This window comes from Rissa tridactyla, chromosome 4 (assembly GCF_028500815.1).
Source record: "Rissa tridactyla isolate bRisTri1 chromosome 4, bRisTri1.patW.cur.20221130, whole genome shotgun sequence".
Classification (NCBI taxonomy): Eukaryota; Metazoa; Chordata; class Aves; order Charadriiformes; family Laridae; genus Rissa; species Rissa tridactyla.
In genome coordinates, this window is record NC_071469.1 from 63,724,906 (window position 1) to 63,744,672 (window position 19,767).

Sequence of the window (19,767 nt, forward strand, 5' to 3'; positions counted from 1 at the left end):
GTACAGAAAATCTTAAGGTGAGCCATTAGTAGACGACTCGGGTGATTGAAATCACTTACCTAAAGCATTCTCATCATAATGACATTTTTAAAGCAGCTACATTTAAATTAGTCTTTAAAAACTCTCTTGAATATTAGTGCTTCTACAGCTCCTGGCTTTGACCCTTTGGTTACGGTGGTAAACGGAGAGCATTTAAATCACTTCAGATTTACCCTGTTAAGTGAATTTAAACTGGAAGCTTGCCAGATATCTCTGGAGCTGTGATGTGGGGCACACAGGCAAGAGAAGTTCTGCTGTTGAGAGCGCTTTAGTAAAAGATAAGTCTTCCAATAAAAGCCTGAAAATCTTGATCAACGTTTAATATTACTTGAAACTAGAGCCTAATACAGATGATACCCTCAGCTCCACCATGTCTCCCACAGTGTAGGCCCAGCACCCTGCCCAGCACAGGCAACAGCACCACAAACATCAGCTCTTAAAACAGTGGTCTGTAAAGATGTAGGGTATTAAAGGTCTTGATTACTGTGATAGAAAAAGTCTTAGCTATTTCATTTGCTTTAAAATGGGTTTTCAAATGAAATCAGCAGATACTGAAATTGAAAACAGAGGGAAAGTAATTTAGACAAAAATGCATCTGTTACTGCGGCTGGCCTCTCGCAAGTTCTCTGCAAAAAACACCTTAAATCTGGACTTCCCTGAACTGCAAATCCTATCAGCAAAGGCCGAACCATAAACTTGAGTTTTCTAGTGTCTGGTCTTCACCAAAAAGTTAACATAATACCCGTGAGCTACTGAAGGAGCAACAAAATAATGAATATATACTATACTGCAAGCCCACTCAACGCCTTGGATCTCAGGATTTCCTACTGCTTCATAATCTAAGACCTCCTTATGTTTTAAGGGGTAATTTTAAATTGCAAGCCAAAGCTAATAGAAAACTACAGCCCTAGTAATCATTGGATCTTAGAAATGTTCTCTGACAATTCTCCCGATTACACAGAAATAAATGCACAAAACCTGCATTTTCCTCCAACAGCTATTTAAAGAATGTTTTTCTGTAAAACTTGTGTTTATATATATTTACACACATACATATATCTATAAAATAAATCCAGAACCTGAAGATTACCATGTGCTGAAAGACAAACTTTCGATGTGATTTAATTACATTTGTGTTTTCTGTAGTTGAACAAAATAGGAGTTATTTATCCACTCCTGGATAAAATACAGGAAGCACCTGAAAAAAAACACAACAACAAACCAGCAAATCTTTCAAACAAGTTTGGACAAACGAATCCTGGAATGGGTTTCCCATCCATCATGCTGGGAGCCGCGCATTGTTCTTCCAGGGCAGGGTTTGAGATCCTCAGCCCAACCTACAGCCATGGCTGCGTTGCTGGTGCCAGCGGGTGAAGGCTGCGGAGCAGACAGGCTGCTGCCTCCTCATAAATCACTCCTAAACACAATGGGACTCTGGGAGACAACAGTGTCTACGGCCCCTTTTGATGTTAAGGGTTTTTCTAATCTCTTCAGGTTAGACTAAGAGAGAGGCAGCCAGGGTCGGCAAAGGTCAGCGAGATGAGGTTAATTTTTACAGAAACCTTTCTCTTCCAACCAAGACCTCTCTAGCTAGTCAGTCACTTGCCAGGAAGCTACTTTGCATTATATAGAATTAATGATTTTTTATGGCTTAAATAAACTACACTTTACATTGGACTCAGTTCAGTAGTTGCAGAAAAACTCCAAACCCCTGTGGCTTTAAATCCTTAATTAGTCCTTTCTTTGTCTTTTCTTCCCGTCACGCTTCCCCTCCCTCTGTGGTTTGTTTGTTTTTTTTTTTTTTTTTTTTTTTTTTAAATAGAACAGAACTAAGTATTTCATGCTTTTAGAGTTGATGAATCAGTATTTATGTTTATTTTCATGAAATGTATGACACGGTCTATCTGAGCCATACAAGATCCATATATGTAATCCAGTTAAACCAAATTATTTCATTACCCCAATGCTTTTCTGGGGAAAAGGAACAAGAATATTTTAAGAAATAACAGGAAAATGAAAATATGGATGCATGGATAAAAAGCAGTTCTATTCCTACAGGGATTTAAGGAAATTTAGGGTATATGTAGTCTGAAGTTTTCTTATTATGAGACTGAAGCTTTTTCAGCAAGCTTCTCTCTTATACTTTTGGACTATATATATTCTGACTTTAAAAATAAAAATAAGTTATATAAAATCTGACAGTAAGGTCCAATAATTTTTTATATTCCAGATTGCCCAAAGGTCAAAATCACATTTGGACTGGACCAGGCTGTATGCAAAGAAAGCTCCTACTTCACCAAAGTGTTGAGAAGATTTGAAGAGGTGTGGGAGAGGCGGCATCATAAATGAACACATCAGCAAAAGGTAGGTTTTTTTGCACTGCTACAATCACTGAGAGCCATCAATGATCCTAATCTCCTGGACACTGTCCAGAAGAGGAGGAAGAGGAGGAGGAGGAGGAGGAAGAGGAGGAGGAGAAGGAGAGACCTCAGAAGGTACAGCCTGATGTAGGAATACCCAGAGAAAGCTCGCGGGAGGCATCCATCAGCAACACCAGCAACCCAAACTGCTCTCCTACCCATCTTGCTCCACAAACAACCTACACAAAGGAGTTCACCTTTCTTCTACTCTGTTCCCATCAATTTTTTTTCTGTAATATTTCAAAAGGTATGAATAAAGTGCAAACATGTTTAAGACGTGCTATATTTGCATATCAATTTTTTAAGCCAATATTGCTTGCACGCAGCTCATTTGGGAGGAAATGGAAAAAGAACAATCATCTAAAACACCTTCATCCAAGTAGCACATTTAGGCACAGAATTAACCCTTAAGGTATCTTACTAAAGCACAAACTGGAAGGCCCCATCTCTGCCTCCACGAGCCAGGCAGCAAGCGATGCTCATTGGGTATCTGGACTTACTGCCATGTAATAACTAGTCATATGTTTTAACCCATCCTGATTTCTGTCTTTGCTTCTCTTCATCTAATCATTTGATTCACTGTTGAATTTAATCCCCATTACTAATTCATCAGATGACTGACTGATTCAACTACAGCTTTAATCTGATGATTGTCTCGCTCAATTTCAGCAACAATAGTTTTAGTTAGGACTCCAAATTATTTTGTGTCTTTACTGCTACATGATAAAATCTGTGCAGAAGTGTACAAAGCCATTTTTCTCTTAAAACTACCACGTCACCACTCTAGACATGCAAAGATAACCTCACAAAATAAATATGCCAGTCACTTCATTCCGCTTCAGAATTTGTATGCGTGTCCTTCATACTTCAGATCTCAAAACACTCGGATTAAATATGTTGATAACTTCTTAAAAGAACACTATGCTGTAAAGCAGCATGTATTTCTTTCACATAAATACCGTGTCTAAAACCATTTCTGAATAAGGAGACGACCAACTGTTAAATACATGCCCAACACGTCTATTCTGTACAGGACTTGACAGCGCTCTCAATGTACAAGCATCTTCCAGTGCTCCAATTGAGCAAGGTTGCACTCAACTCTGAATATCCATACAGATTTCAAATCTATCGCCCCATGTCACGCTGCGGGCTGTAATGGCCTCATTGTATCCTTTCCCTGCCAGCTATCACAGTCCTGCTTGAATGGAAAGATTTCAAATCGTCTACGGCAGTTTTTGACAGCTGCTAAGCCAGGTGATGCCTTGAAAGGACACTTAGGGTGAGAGGTTCTCCACTTGCACGTGCACTTGGGAGATGGACTGCAGGTCCTGAGGTCCACACACGCTATACTCTACTCTGTACCTTCCCATCACACCTCTGTAGCAGCACAGGTTTCTTTTCAAGTGTAACACATGGTGGGAGAGGAAAATGTATGTGGAAGCCGGTGGTTTCCTCCCTTCCTTCTGGGTCACAAAGAAGTCTACATGACAGAAGGAGATGGGCTGCCCTACAGCAGTTGGGAGAAGTTACCTTGGTTCCTGCGTATCCTAAACATGGCAAGGGGTTTGTTCAATCTCTATTGCCGTGTTGCATTGAAGGAAGGGGAAAATGCTGGGCGGAAATTTCTGACTCATAATAAACTGGAAGTTCAACAACGGAAGAAAAAGTTAAATTTGCTGCATTTATCTTCCAAGACCACATTTGGAAGTTATCTCAGTATGTTTCATCCCATATTTAGTAACAACTGCAGCAAGGTAAAACTGGAATCAGTCAGCACACCAGAAGCATCACTGGATAATGGAATAGCACTTACATACATGACTAAGTTATAGTACACTGGCCAATTTAAAACTATTATGTAGATGCTGTTAAATATTATGTGAACACACAGAGTTTTGCATAGTTTCAAGTTTTGCAACTAACTGCTCTAACTTTCCACCACTTTAGCCAGCCACGGTGAAAGAACTGCAGTCACAACCACACAATGACTGCCAGCTGTCCTCTCTGGCAATGCGTGCAAACATCAAGAAACAAGAAGCTTCGTGTGACTGCTCTCCTAGTTTGGGTATCAGTCTTGGTAAAATAACATATGCCATACTGTAGTGAGAAAAAGTTAATTTGTTTGTTTCATTTGATTTACTTCAACATTTAACAAATATTCACTGCAGACTCAACTTCATTTGCAAATCTAACACACATCCCCCGGTTTACACTAAAAAAATGAGCAGATAGATACTGTAAAGATCAACAAGCAGATCCTGCTGGACTAGGGTCAAAGGAAAATCAATTCAGAAACCAATCATTTTCCACCCGTGAAAACACAAAGAAATAAATCGGAAAAATCTGCAGACTGAGAACGAGCATTTCACAGCGCTGAAGCACTTCCAGCCATGACAGCAGGCCGGGCACCTTTGATAACGAGGGTTTGATAACAAGAGCCATAACACTTCAGATTTCTTTGTTTCTTCCCAGACTCCTCACCCCCCACATCACATATAACTATTTTTGCTAACACACTATTAAAGTTCAAGACACTGCGCATACATATGTATATTAAGTCCCCCATTAGATCCACTGAGCGTAATTTGGAAGAAAAAAGCTCGCAGAGCATTTTCTTATAACCAGCCTGAAAATGAGAACATAGATAAACAAGGCACTCGCAATCCAACTGTCACACAAAATTATCTTCTGGGCTAAAATTGCTCCTATTTGGACTTAAAACGCAAGACGAAATTATTTCAGACAGTCACAAAAAAACCCCCTCTGCATTTTTGCGCTGCCCAACCGACCTCCCCTGGAATCTGACAAGGAGACAATTTTCATGAGTGGGAGGCGGAAAAGCAATCTCCAATTTATATTAAACAAACAAGAAGGCTGCTGTAACAATAAGACGACTTGACCTGGGTCGGGTCCACGAGGTCGAGCCAGATCAATGCCTTTTTAGTTTTAAATTGAAGGCATTCTAATCATTTTGTGTAAATGGAACCAAGTACTGGATTTGGCAGATGCTTGTTATTGCTGAAACACCTGCACGAGTCTAGATGGGTCCTCACCCAGTCTTGAAGGGTTTATTTACATACGTTTCTCATAGGTTCTCATAAGTCCAAATAAATGACAGCTCAGGAACACTCCTCTGCAGTCCCAGCAGACCATGTTCCCTTATCCTTACACTAAACCAAATTTTGACAACATCAAATGCCTGTACTATAAAATCTGAACGCTCTTAATGAATGATGTACAACTAGAGATGATTTGCAGCATCACCGAACTCACATAAATTGGTACAGTTCACACCGAGAAGGCTTCTTTACATTATTTCTCCTATCATTAAGCTATTCCAGGGGAATTTTTCTCCAATTATGTATTACAGAGTGAAAATACAGGTGGGTTAGTTGCCATACTGAAATTTTGGCATTTTAGTCCAGTACTCAAAAATGAATGACTCCAATACCCAGATTCTTAGGAAAAATACTAATACTCCATTTTAGCAACATAAGCTAGAAAACCTTTAACTTCACTTCTCTCAGCTCACTGGCAGAAGAGGCGTGAAAGGGGGAAATGACTCTGTAACTCACCTCCTGCAGGAGGAAGGAAAGGACTGAGGGACGAAGGATGAAGGAATGAGCTTCCTGGTAACCTCATCCCAGCAAACCAATGCTGTGCGAGAGGAAAGTGCGGGGCTGCTGGAGTAACTGCTGCAGTCACTCGGGAGCCAGTGGCAGAAGCAGCTCCTGCAGCAGCAGCCCAAATGTTCCCAGGCCCTGCAGGCTGGGGACACGAGCTGTGCCGAGCCATGGCTGGGAAGGAGCTCCTTTCTCCACATTATGGAGCACAGCCATGCGAAACACTACCCGTACTTGTTTCAGAGTTTAATGCAGCTGTATTTTCAGGGGTATCGAGTCCATCAGATGTGAAAGAAAAAGGCTATCGTTGGTATCAGGGGGAATCGATCTTCAAAATAGCCTGAGTAACCAGAATAAACATCAAACCCTGACAAACACCTGCCAGCTTCTGGAAGGATGGGTTTGGGGAACTGGTTGGGGTTTTTTTTCCTTTTTTTGGGGGTAAAAAAAAATAATCTTTCTCCATTCTTCTGTCCTATGTCACTGTCAAGAGAAATTAATTTGAGGGTAAAGGGATAACCTGCCACACCATTCCCCTGACAGTGTGCTGGTTCCTGCCTCCCCAGTCTCTCAGTGATGGCATTTGCTTAACTCTGTGTCAGCTCAGGAGCGTGGTGCCATGCATAGAAGCAATCCCTTTTTCCTCCTGCGTCCTCGCTTAAAAAGGGAAAGGCTGCTGGTCATCACATTTTAGCATTCAGAAGTTAAAAACACACACTCATTTTAAAACACGTTGGGTCAGATAGGTTTCTTTCCTGTTCTTGCCTCTGATTTATCTCCTTAATACAAAAGGCTTCTTAGCTCATATGAACAGCAGTAACCTGCAGCATTAGCCAGGTTACAACGTTACTACAGGCTTTACTAGATCAACTCCTCAAATCAACTGTGAACAAATAAATGCGTGTGTCAGCTCCCTTCAAGGTCATTTGTAAAGCTTTTCCCCGTACAACTCACTTTAATAAGGCAGATGGATGACAGGAAAAGCAGAACCTTGGAAGTCTTGAGTTCATTTTTTTTCTTGGCTTTGATTTTTGTAAATAAAATACTAAACATAATTTGTATAAGCTTGTCCCTCTAAAAGTTACAAGACTGGAAAATACTGGTAAGATTTATTTTAAGTGGAGGTACTTATCAAATGTCACCATTTTCCTGTTCAAAATAACTAATCATTTTGATTAACCTTTGATTTAAATGATTATATACCACAGCAAAGCATGAACACACATAAAATTACACTCCAAAGAAATTCTCAAAGCGCAGATCACATAAGAAAACAGTTATGTCAAAGCAGTTAGAGAATTTATTTACCACATACATCAATATTCAGACCAAAAGCTGACTCCACGCGCTCAACGGGAAAGCTCCCACATGTGCATTCATACCCAGGAATCACAGCCTAGTTAATCCCGTAGTCAACATGAGACTGCTTCCAGAGGAAACACCAAAAATACCAATCAAATAATAATTAAGCTATGGAAGAAACTCCTAACTACCATCTCAACAAGTACTACCAGTATCTTCTGTAAGAAATTTTATTTCAGGTAGGAAATCGGTGCTAGCACGTTAGTCACATATAAAAAGAAGGCCTGAAGCAGCACAAGACAAGAAATAAAATTTAATATCCCACTTCGAGTAAATACACATGAATTCCAAGCCATGTAACAGACTTCAAAGCAGAGAGAGAAAAACAGGATATCAAAGGTAAATTAAACAAAGAGCTGAAGGCAATTCTGAAAAATAAAAATATACGGTGGAAAAATTAAAGCATACAAAAATACTCTTCAGATCCCATCTCAAAGGGCCAATTTGTACAGAGAATGCATACCACCAGCATTAGTATGGAAAAGACTCTCTCTCAAAAGCTTCATATCTGCCCAAGACAGGGACTTGTCTCTCTTCAGAAGCTCTGCTCCATCGCAAACCACTCACCTGTAGGGCTTGCTGCAGACGCCCATCAGCCCACCAGACTCCACTGCATCAGCTGCAGTCAATGAACTTCTAAAATACCCATTCCCATATTTTTAAACCACTACTGCAATGTAATTTTTCCTAATTAAAAAAGGTTCTGAAACAACAACTCCCTTCTTGACACAGTGAATGAAGAGTGCTTTAACCTTTATAATCACCTGGGTCTAACCGATATAAAGGTTTTTCAGACACCCAGGAATCCCTTCGATTATTCAAGCTGAGCTTTGTTTCACGCCGTTTTGGATTGATCTAAGTAACCTGGAAAACGAGCTCACGCTCCTCCCCTGCACAAATACCAGTCTCATAACGTAAAATAAACTAAAAATATTGTCCATTAAAAAACCCATTTGCTTTGGGTTTATAAAAATAAATGATAAGCCATGGCCAATGTAGAATAAGCATAGGATGTTCTGAGTTGCAGCTGAGTTAGGAACACCCAGCCAGGACACGGCACAGCACAGCACTAAGCACACCAATTCCACCTGCCTAAACCATAAAACTGCAGATAAAGGGCTTATCGTTATCAGTGATCTTGGATGTGAGGGTAATAGGTGGTTTGGGGCTTCTTCCCTCCTTATTCCCCAGGAGAAAGAAATACAGGTTCTGCTGGACATCCGCAGTACCAACAAGTGAAGAGACATTTTTCAGGCTGGGTGTCATAAATAGCACCCCATGCCTCCTTCCTCCCACAAAGTTACCAAAAATAATCTTGCAAAGACAATGCGATTGAAACAAACTTCTACTTTATGGAGTAATATTCCCATCCCAGACACCAGAAAGGGCCCGCTCTAGATGAGGGCTAGAGCTGGGGGGAGCTAGGGGCGGGCAGTGACCCTGTCTCCCCAGGGTTCCCTCTGCAGCATGGCATCATCAGGCTCCTCCAAAGCACCTAAATTAGGCTTCTGACCCTACTTTACCCCCACAGGGGCATGTGATTCCAATTAGAGCCAAGAAAGCATCAAGTAATTTATCAGGTCAAACGAGATGCCGAACACTAGGGTGTAGAAAAGAATTTCACACATTAACCCTAATAATACAGGGGATTTTTCTGCAGTCGTGACACCAACAAAAGTGTAGCTGGACCAGACGCAAATTCAAAGTGGGCATCCCAGGGCAGGAACTTGAGCAGCAAGTGCCTGGATCTGCAAACATACGGTTCGCTATATCGAGATCCCATGGCTCCGACGCACAGGTGGAGCCATGTGCCATCCTGTGCCAGCAAAACGGATGGTTGATAAATACAAGTGAGACCATGGAGAGAATTTGGAGGTGAATTTCCAAATCTAATCAAATCTGAAATCTCTACCAAGGGCTTTTGTCATGCTCATAGCAAGCATGATTTGGTTTTCTATTATATATTCATATGCTTCCATTCAGAACAACCTTGTTTCATTACAACGGGTTCAGCTGTGCTTCACAGTCCTGCTTCATTTCTTCCAAGGCAAATTCTTCAGGAGATTAACCTGACACATTTATTCCCCTGATAATTTATCCTGTCTTTTCTGATATCATTACCAATTTCAAGCACATAACAATAAATAGGCTTAAAATTTTTAAAAAGTAGTGACTTGAAAGCTTTCTTGTTCCCACATTTTCTTGGTACAACACATTTCACTTTACAAGTAATGTTGTAAGATTCAGCTTAAGTAAATATAAAATAAATTATTAAGCTTCTAACCAAAAGCTTCCAGACCTAAACCCCCTCTTCATTGGGCTTGAAGAGCTCCAGCACGTGGCACAGCTCTAACTGGAGTTCAGATTTTACGCAGCTCGAAGTGGCAGTTGTTCTTTTCTAGGAGTTCAACTTATTATTCTTATGCTTCATACGCACAGAAGACATCAGTGAAGATAAACTGTGCAACTGGTAATTGAAATTAAAGTTGCAACATCTATTATGGTAACATCCACCGTGCCATGTCTCTAACACACAGAGAACGAAACAGCTTTTGCTTATGAAAGCACCAATCGTCACACACACTGGAACAAAAATGCATTAGGAAATTTAATGAAATACATTTACAAAACATAAAAGTTCCTACCAGTCTCCTACCATCTTGACAGTAAGTAAAACCTCAGTATAATTCTGGGAGATGTGACCGAGAAAAGCATGTCGTCTTCTAAAACTGAAAAAGTTGCACAGCATTCACAGTAAAGAAACCTGTTCAAAAATGCAGTTTGCTTCTGAAAACGTTGACGTCTATAATGTCTACTTATCTAAAAAGGAGGAATCTGCATGATCTTTGGAAGAATGCTTTCAAAGTGCCTTCCTAACAAAATTTCAGAAAACACCAAACATTTCTGAGTTTTCAAAATCAGGATTTTTTATGAAACAATATGTAAATAAACTACATCATCTTTGAAATACAATTAACCATTAAGTGATTTTGTAGAAACAAAGCTATATTAAAAGGGCCACCAACCGAAAGAATATGTGGTTTAAGCATGTTCCTGGGACCATGCTTAGCATTCCAGCTCTCTATAAATTTCTTGCAAATCAACAACTTTTTACAAGACTGTAAGATTTGCTTATCGTTATCACATCAGTAAACAAAAGCTTCTCCAATATTTTAACTGATTAACACTGTAACTGCTCGTTCATGTCATATTAAAAAAAGAAAAACCATCCAGAGATTGCACCATGTCTGGCTGGGGTAACCATTTTTTTGGAGATAATCTGAAATCCTCTATCCAGACATAACAGTGTATTTTATAGCAAGGGACAATTAGAAAGATGAAGATCAAGTTTCTATTTCCAGGGTGCTACATACTGTATATGAAGATGATTCCTGAGACACATGACAAACTTGGCTCCATCATCTGTCCAAGCCTGGTGAGGCATGTAAAATCTTGGCTTGAGAAAGGAAAGCAATAAAGAGATTTCTTTATAAAAAAAAAAAAGTGTCTACTGTCCTACCTTCTAGTTGAGATCAGGACTAAATCAGTAGCTCTTTAAAATCTGACCATAACTTTGATGAACTTAAAGGACGGGATCAAAGCACGGTTATGCAAGGTGCTACTGCAGTCAAATGCAGTTTACTAAATATTTAAGACATATAAAGATAAGCAAGCAGGACTGTAAATCACTGCAAACCAAAATGGCTAGCAAGATCCCTGCAAATGCCTCCTGGAAAAAGATACATTATGCGCTTCATTCATTTTCTAATGAGCAATGTTCAGGGTTTTATTATTATTAATTGCATATAAATTACCATGATTTTTATATCGCTGGGAAAGTATTTAGCCATTCACCTCTCAGAGGAACAATGCTGAACAAAGGCATGGCATATAAGAACAATGCAGAACACAGACATTTATGCATGCCATTTAAAAGGCATGGCATTTAGACTACTAGCAAAAAAATCAAAATTATGTCATAAATCCCTAATTGTAAGAAAAAGAAAAGTCCAACTAATGGTTTGCCAAGTCCTTGATATTATTTAAGAAAGAACACGGCCTGCTTCTGGAGTGCAAAATCTTCTTAACTCACGTATCTGCATGTATCCCCAACCTCCTCTGAAGTGTTCTGCTGCAAAATTCATTGTATCCGAGATCTGCTAATCATCATCAGGAAACTCTGTTACGCATCTTAAGGACGTACTTTAAGCTCTCAAGAGGAAAAATAAACATGTTTTATTAGCTGCTTTTGGAAAATACTGATTTGTATTTATTTAGAAACCTTTTCAAGTTGCACCACTGTCAAATTAAATATTTATGGCATGATTTTCCAAAGAGTTTAACACCTGTTAAGGGTTTAACATGCTGACTTCAATGGGAGCTCCGAGTGCCCAACATTTCTGCAAACCTCAGAAGTGACAAGGTTTGGCCATGGCGAAGCAGCTCAAGCGCAGATGTTACTCCTCAGCTCTGAAATGCAACCAGGATCCCGACCAGCTCCTACGTCCTATCACAGCATTTCATTTCAGACAACTGAATCAGCTATATTTTATTAGAAATACCTGTTAAATCCAAATAAAGCACAGGCTAAATGCTGTTAGTGAATCCTCAATGCATTTTCACTTTTCCTTCGCTAGTGCAAAACTTATGTGCTTGGCTCATTAGACATCACTTTAAGTAGCAACTTAGAGAGGAGCCTAACTGGAAAGCAAAGCTGTTGATATTAAGGGTGAGAAGTTGAATGAGGATAAAGCTAGTTTGGTAAAATACAGAATAAAGAAGGTATAGCAAAGAAAGAAAAGATGTTTGGTACATTACAAAAACCTGTATCCCGGTTGGCCTTGGCTTTGGCATTTGGCACCTCAGCCAAAGCTGAAGACTGCGCCGCTGGCCTCTCTGTCAAATGGAGCCAAAATAGGGGGGTTGGGTCTAGTCATCCTTATTTTATTTAGCTTTTGAGGGATGTGCCCTTACTAACCCTCCCAGCTTCATGTTTTCAGGTATTCTACGTCTCCTGTTCATCTACAAAAGTTTCGCTGCCCTCCCACCCTCCCCGGTCCTTTACCCGCTCTGAGCTGCAACGCATGCCAAACTCTGAACTATGGAGCAAAGACACCATCTTATATTTCAGAATTAAATACCTAAATTGCCTTGTGGCATCGGGCTTACACTTCTGGAAGCAAAAAAAAATATGTATTTAAGGCAGTAAATAAATATATAACATCTAAGTAAGAAATCACTATACATAGACACGATTCAAATGATCATCCGACGTGATTTCATAAACTGAAGACGAATAAAATAGTTGAATATTGCAGATAGGACACATCAATCTCCTTGCACACTTTACAGCACACTACAAATCTGCCCAGCAAGCCGAATATTTTACTCATTAAAATAGTAGCTTTCATCACGCTATAAAACATTTGCAAATGCAGACCAGAAAACCAACAAGCGTATTTACTCTAAAGCTTTATATTCGTGTCATCAATTAACAACAAAAGTTTGGAATAAAACTAAAATAAAAGCTAATCAAAACAGTTAGCTGTCAAAACAGATGGGAACTATATTTTTCAAATCAAGCAAAAAGCCAAAGCTTTCGAACATTTAGTGTCATGTCAGCTGATGCAGACAACTTAGAAAGGAAGGACAACAAAAGTCAGGAGTATATGAAGAAAAGGTGTCCCCGGCTGAAAGATTCACATTTATGAATTCCCACTGATTTTGGGTTTTTTTTTGGCTTCAGGATGATTAATTCACACCAAAGCAGACCTCTGATATGTGAACTATAAATAAGGTGCCACTGCGACACTGCAGGCAAAATAAATAAAAACAGAGGCCCGACATTATTTTAGCCTCAAACAAATGTTTCAGTCCCTACATTGCCTGGCTCAGAAAGATACATAGAGACAGTCTCACAGACAGAGATATAAATGAACAATTGCAGTACCTTTTTCCCACACTGTTTACAGGGTTGGCTATATTCCTACTGGCAATAGATTTTCTTCTTGACAGCTTCTTGGTGTTGGTGCTGTCATCAGTGCTGTCATCCTCTTTCTTTGGTGTGTTACTTCCTTTGCTGTTCAGGTCCCTTAGCACATTATAATTAATTTTACTTGAGATTTTCTTCTGTTCTAACATCTTTTCAATTGCCTCTCCTGCTGTGCTGGCTTGAATTGGCTCCCGCTTCTTTGCAGATTTCTTTGGCTTAATTAAAATATAAAATTAGTGATGTAGATACAAACAAAGTTTCCGTGAAGCAGAAGGGCGAGCTGCAGCTCAGCAGTCCTGGCTCAGGTGCTGCTGATGCGGGGATGCAGGCGATGCGGCCGGGCTAAGCCAGCGCTCCCCCTCCTGCCACTCAACGGGACCGAGAGGTCTCTTTTCTCCAAGAGATAAGTGTTTGCTTTTTGCCAAATGCCCACACAGTTTATCACAAATTCCTTACTTAGTATTTGTAATGCTGCCAGAGAAGAAACGTGGGCCATTTCTCACACATGAAAAAAATGGAGTGAACTCCTGTTACAGGAACAGGGACCCTGATAACATCACCCAGAATGTAAATAATGAAATTCCCCTGCTAAAATTGCCTTTAAAGTTAGAGTCAAGCTGGGTCACGACTCCCCTAAGCACTGACAACTCCGTATCGAAACTGCAATGGCATTTTATGTCAAGTTCGAATGCGGCGTGGGAGAGCATCTACCCAACTCCTCCTCCACACTGAAAAAGGCCAAGAATATTAGCAGCAGCTTTCTACACGTGGACTGGCATTTACGCCGACGGATAGGAAGCAGGAGACAGGAGCGCAGTGGCAATGTCACCTGCAAGTGCCGTCCCCAGGCAAACGCTGCAAGCCCGAGCCCAGCGTTGCGCTGCAGAGGCTGATGCTGCGCAGAGCCGGGCAAAGAGAAATGACAGCAGAGAACATTTCTAGCCATGTCCGATGCCTGGGTAGGTCCGGGGAAAAAAAAAGAACCTCTGTTTCTCATTCAGCATTTTCCTTTTCAAAGGAAGGTTTTAACACCAAGCTCTGCGGGAGATTTATTTTTTAATGGATAATAACCCCTCTGTTTACCTACACGGGTCAAGTGCTACCTTGAAATTGGAAAGCACTATATTAATCAAGTTCTACTCGAGCTGTCAGAAACAATACAGAGTTAGAGAAAAACTCCTGTGTTGTCCAAACAAAAAGGTGGGTGTCTGGGCTACTTGCCGGTGCCAACGAGTTATACAATTTTGAAAATTGCTGGTAGACTGCCATGTCTCCGTAAGCGCAAGATGAATGAGAAACTCTGAAGCATAAAACAGTGTTTCATTGTCTGGTTTTGTTTTTATTGTTGAAATACCTAAGGGAAGTAGGAAACTCTGTCTTTTGCATTAGTCAGAAAAAAAGATAGAGGATATATGCACTAAAAACTAACATGGATTTTAGTTGCATGTGGAAGATTTGACTTGTCACTTGCTCAATTACACGAACTACTAATGCTGTAAATCGTGAATATACGGCCAATTAGGCTGCTTTAAACTGCTAAACATGGAGACAGGACATGCCATTTGTTAACATAACTGTCGCGTTCTTTATGAAAGGTAGAACAAAATACTCCTTCAAGTGACTGTAACAAGGTTCTGTTCAGTTCTTCATAAAGAAATCATTACTGTAGGAGCAAAGAAAGCTACTGAAGTTATGGCAAGTACAAACAAATTCCCCATGCACACATTAAAAAAAAATCAGGCATGTCTCAAGACCTGTATTTAAATAAGCAAGCAATTAGGACAGCAATCATAAATGCAAAGAGACAGTTGTGACTTCGCCATGCACAGAATTTTCTCATAATAGTAACTTAAAACAAAAGTTTGGGCAAGAAAGTGTTTTACTCACCACCTGAAAAATTACAGTCTTGTATTTCAATAATAGCTTTTGCTCGTTTAGTGGTGACTTGTACCATTATGCCCATACATTCTACAGGGAGTTGATCAGCAAATATAATGAATTTCCAGGACATTTTCAGACAGACACAATTAGCACACAGTTTAATACCTTGTGTTCCTTATAAATCCCAAGTTCTTTCTCTTTTGCTATTCTTGCTTCCTTTTCTGAAAGACGACAAAAGGGTAACCAGCATGAAGATTACACAGACTGCATCTTTCAGCAACACCGGCCAAAAGGAGAATTTCAGTCCTATATACTTACCTTTTTGTTCCTTCAAATAATCTGCATTTTCTTTCATCCACAGCTCTGCTTTTATCTGAGCTTCTGTTTCGTTAAGTATATACTGAAAGACAAAACACGTTTATCTACTTTCAGAAATCAACTTGAAAACCATAGAGCAAAACTGAATTGAAAAAACACTGGCAAGGTTAATTCACATTCTGCTTTTAAATGTTTTACATTAATAAAAGAAAATATGACCAAGATGTGACAATCAGTGAGCGTGTCTAGTAACTTCTAAAGCTGGCAAAAAACAAGCACATGTTTTCAAAAAACAGTGCTTGGTTTCCAAACTATGATGGGGTGACCAACAACCATCCAGGACTCATTGTACGTGGTCTGTAATTAACCTAAAATGATCCTGCTTTTACGATCTTTTTCAGATGATATGAGAGAGCACCACGAAAACATGGTCGTCTGCAAGTAATTCTGCGTGTTGACGGTGGTCTGTAATTCAAAACAGTATGGGAACCCTGTGCTACCAAAACAGAAACATGTGTCTTCTGGGTAGGTTTCTGCGAAGGTTTAGGCACAATTACTAAGATTATCAGTTCAACAGCCAGATCCATGTGAATGAAACAAGCTTAGATTGTTGGAGTTTTAGTCCTCTAGATTTGAGAGAGCTGGGTTCAGTAACCACATCTAGGCTTTTTTTTCAGTTAACTGCACTTAATCTCGGTAACATCATTAGTAGGTGTGGAGCTGTAAAACACACTTAAAAGTAGTGAGATGAATTACAGATAAATAAGCAAATACATAGCAGGCAGGCAGGTTGGTAGATAGTTCTCCTCTTCTAATTACTTAACAGTAAAAATAAACGCAGTATTTAGCACAACTGTCCATGAAACAACAGTTCTTCACAGCTGATGCTGTTTGAGAGTGAAGAAATTCTGCAGAACGGAGAAGACAAATTGGGTCATCCTTCACAAACAAGACACTTTTTTAAGGAGTGGAACCAAGACTTGTAAAACTATGCTCAAGTGCAAGAAAAACAATTTGAGATTTCTCTATCTTATGGGTTTGAGCATTCGAGATTTTCTCCGAAGTAAAATGTACATATAGGATTTTATGAGAAAAATAACTCCAGTCAAATGAAACTAATGCAGTGAGGAGTCCTTCCTCTGAGGGCAAACAAGGCGAGCAAACAGCTGTGCAAGTGCTGGTTTATCAGACCAATATTTTCACTCTTTCATCTGCTTCTATTAAAGGTGAGCTGTAATAGTAAAACTCGCTTCCTCCTAGCTCAGTTATTCATCCTTCTTATGCTTTTAGGGAGATCATAATCTTGGGCTTACAATATTACACTCTATTGCCATGGAAATGAACATGAGGTCATAAAAGCAGAGTTATGACCTCACCACAGAGCCGAGGAGGTGAAAATGTGCTTGTTCTTCCCCTGCGATTGGTTATGGACCTGCTATATTGCAAACCTTCAGCCTCCCCGCTACCTCCACACCGCGTCTGCTCGATGAACGAGATGCCTCCCAACGCCCAGCCTAGCAATTCCCGCTTCACGGCTGAAGCCGAGCTGAGCATCTTCCTGCTCCTTCATCCATCGCCAACATCGTTCCGCAGATCAGTAACCCCTATGCAACCTCATCGCTCTCAATGATTTTGTACCCCAAAAGGAGTTTTTAGCATTGGAGTTATCTGTTCAAATTACAGTTTAAACCAGCGCAGTGGCTGGAGAGGGCATCAGGCTCATAGGCAGGAGAGACGGACTCTGTCGTGTGTTCAAGCAGTGACCTGCTGTGTGGCCTTCAGCAAGCCATTTTCCACAGCTGTCTGTCTTTCAGATTCAGGTTATAAGGTAAAGGGTATCTTTCACTGCCACACAAATAATAATAAATCCAGAAAACGTTACAGAAATCTTTGAAAGAACACAGAAGCTGTACATGCTGGTTTTACAGTTTGGTTTCCATGGCAGCCTCCTATGTTGAATATATCTTAATTAAATAATTAAGTTAGAGCTCCACCAAACTTTTAAAAGTCCTTCTTCAGAATAAAAGACATTCTAAAACGTAATTATTCCAGTATGGTAAGAGTGAGCAGCAGCAGCAGGCCCGCAGATAGATAAAATGGGCAAGGAACACCAAATTCCCAGGCTTGCATGAACTCAGATCACTGAAATCACTCAAACCACTCCATGGATCAGAGTGAAGAGGCAGTGAGGGGAGAGGACAAACCAAACCAGAGTAATTTTGTCTTTCTCAGTTATCCAAATGCAGAGACACCCAGGATAAGAGGGCACCTTACCCGATCTATTTCACTGTCGTCGATCCCACTCAGATCTAATTCACCATCTCCTGTATTCTCACCTACAGAGAAGAACATTATCTCAATTAAGCGGATGTTTATTCAAAATAAATCGCAATTCAAGTTCTACGGTAAAGTAACATTTAATGATCATCCTTCAGAGATTTTCATCCTTCTGTGTTCATCCAAGAGGTTTAACATATTGTTGAGTATTTTCAACATGGAGATACATGCACACCCAAATTCAACACACTGAATTAATTTAAAATTCAGGAATTAGTAGGTCCTCTTCAGCACTAAAAATCTCCCGGACACTTCCAGTTGCCTTTTTTTTTTTTTCCATTTTAATTTACAGCCACAAATGTTCAGCAGGAAACTGGGGAAACCATTTTAGGAAGATGATCATTTTTCTTTCGTCATAACATGAATGTCTCTGTCAGAGCCTTAGGTTAACGATTCATCTGTAAATTATGACTTAGAAAATATTTTCTGTTTTCAGGGAAGCAGTGTGAACCAGCGAATAACACATCATGCTGACAGTCATATCATAACTTTCTTCTTGGTTCTGATCTATCATCATGTGAACCACTTAGCTCACACCAGTTCTGTAAAAAGATGTGTATTAGTTTTTCCCTCTGTTAAATGGGAATTATTCAAACATTTCTAAATTTTAAAGTAACTTTTAAAAGCTATGGAAGAGTCTAGACAAATGTTAAACTATATAATTTCACTGTAATTTTTCTACTTTTTTATTTATTAAGACTTCTTCTGAAAACACAGTTTTTTATATTCTACCCATTAAAAAGCATAACAGCACAGAACTGAGGCCTAATTTGGGACTGGCAATTTGGTACAACAGCAAAACCTGATCTTCCACATCACATTAATGTACAGCAGTAATACACTATTAATGTAGTCCAGGTAGAGATGAAAATAAATTATTCAACAAAGACTTATGCTGGGGAATGAAGCAATCCTCTTGGTCATCTCCACTAGCTCTAATCAAGACTAGACAAGAGATGGCCTAACCAGTTTACCTGCAAAAAAAACCCAAACCACCAAACCCAAATTAAGTTTCCACAATCTGCAATAACAAATTAAAACTGAAATGGTGCAGAACAGCTTGGCATCTTCACAGTTCCTGCTCCCCGGTCCTGGGGATGTGCCTCCCCACAAACCAAGACCTTTGAATGGTTTGATTCCCCAGTGTGGTGTTTTCTCGCAGAGCCGAGCTCCTGAGCAGCACGGCGCTGGACCAGTGGGAGGCAGCTCTTGGATCCAATGGCAGGTTATGGCAATGCAGAGCCTTGAGGCCCGAAGAGCACCAAATGGTGAAGACTGACAAAACTCAGGCATTTAAACCAGCTGCCTGAAGTGTGTGAAACCCCAGGGTCGGGAATCCAACCAAAATACCTAGTTAGGAATAAAGGCGATGCTTCTTGAGGTGGTGCAAAGGATCTGGCTGCTCAACTCAACAGACATTTATTGGTATCAGACACCGAGCACTTACAAATGTCTTCTCAAACTCCACCTTAAACAACCAACAGCAAGTTTTAAACTCTTTCCTTACCAAGTCATACACAAAACGGGTTTCATCCCAAAGAAAATATCCTTTCATAAGGAATGACGTAACACTGCACTTTGATTTTCTTCTGAAATTGTTGCATAAACGTAGTATCAATTTTACCAGTTCAGATAATCTGATGCTAGTATGACTGAAAAGGCCTTAAGGAATATATCTCATTGCTGTTACATTTAGAAATTAACTGTACTTTAGTTCCAGGCACCAGATTTACTTTACAACCTTTTTCCCCAAAATACTTTAAAAGTGTAAAAGATTTTATAATAACTATATAAT

General features: G+C 39.9%; 1 protein-coding gene across 8 annotated transcripts in view; it reads right to left on the reverse strand.

Annotated features, from left to right (window-relative positions):
* The window catches only part of BRF1 (BRF1 RNA polymerase III transcription initiation factor subunit), a 178,972-nt gene that overhangs the window by 30,750 nt on the left and 128,455 nt on the right, over positions 1–19,767 (reverse strand). For 7 of the 8 annotated variants that reach the window (XM_054200636.1, XM_054200639.1, XM_054200640.1 and 4 more), the window contains 4 exons: positions 17,910–17,971; positions 15,636–15,717; positions 15,483–15,538; positions 13,395–13,651 (listed from right to left, as the gene is read on the reverse strand). In XM_054200636.1, the coding sequence (XP_054056611.1) occupies positions 13,395–13,651; positions 15,483–15,538; positions 15,636–15,717; positions 17,910–17,971 (457 nt within the window). Of the gene's footprint in view, positions 1–1,821; positions 12,007–13,394; positions 13,652–15,482; positions 15,539–15,635; positions 15,718–17,909; positions 17,972–19,767 lie in introns of those variants that run through there. The other variant, XM_054200638.1, reaches the window with a different exon arrangement.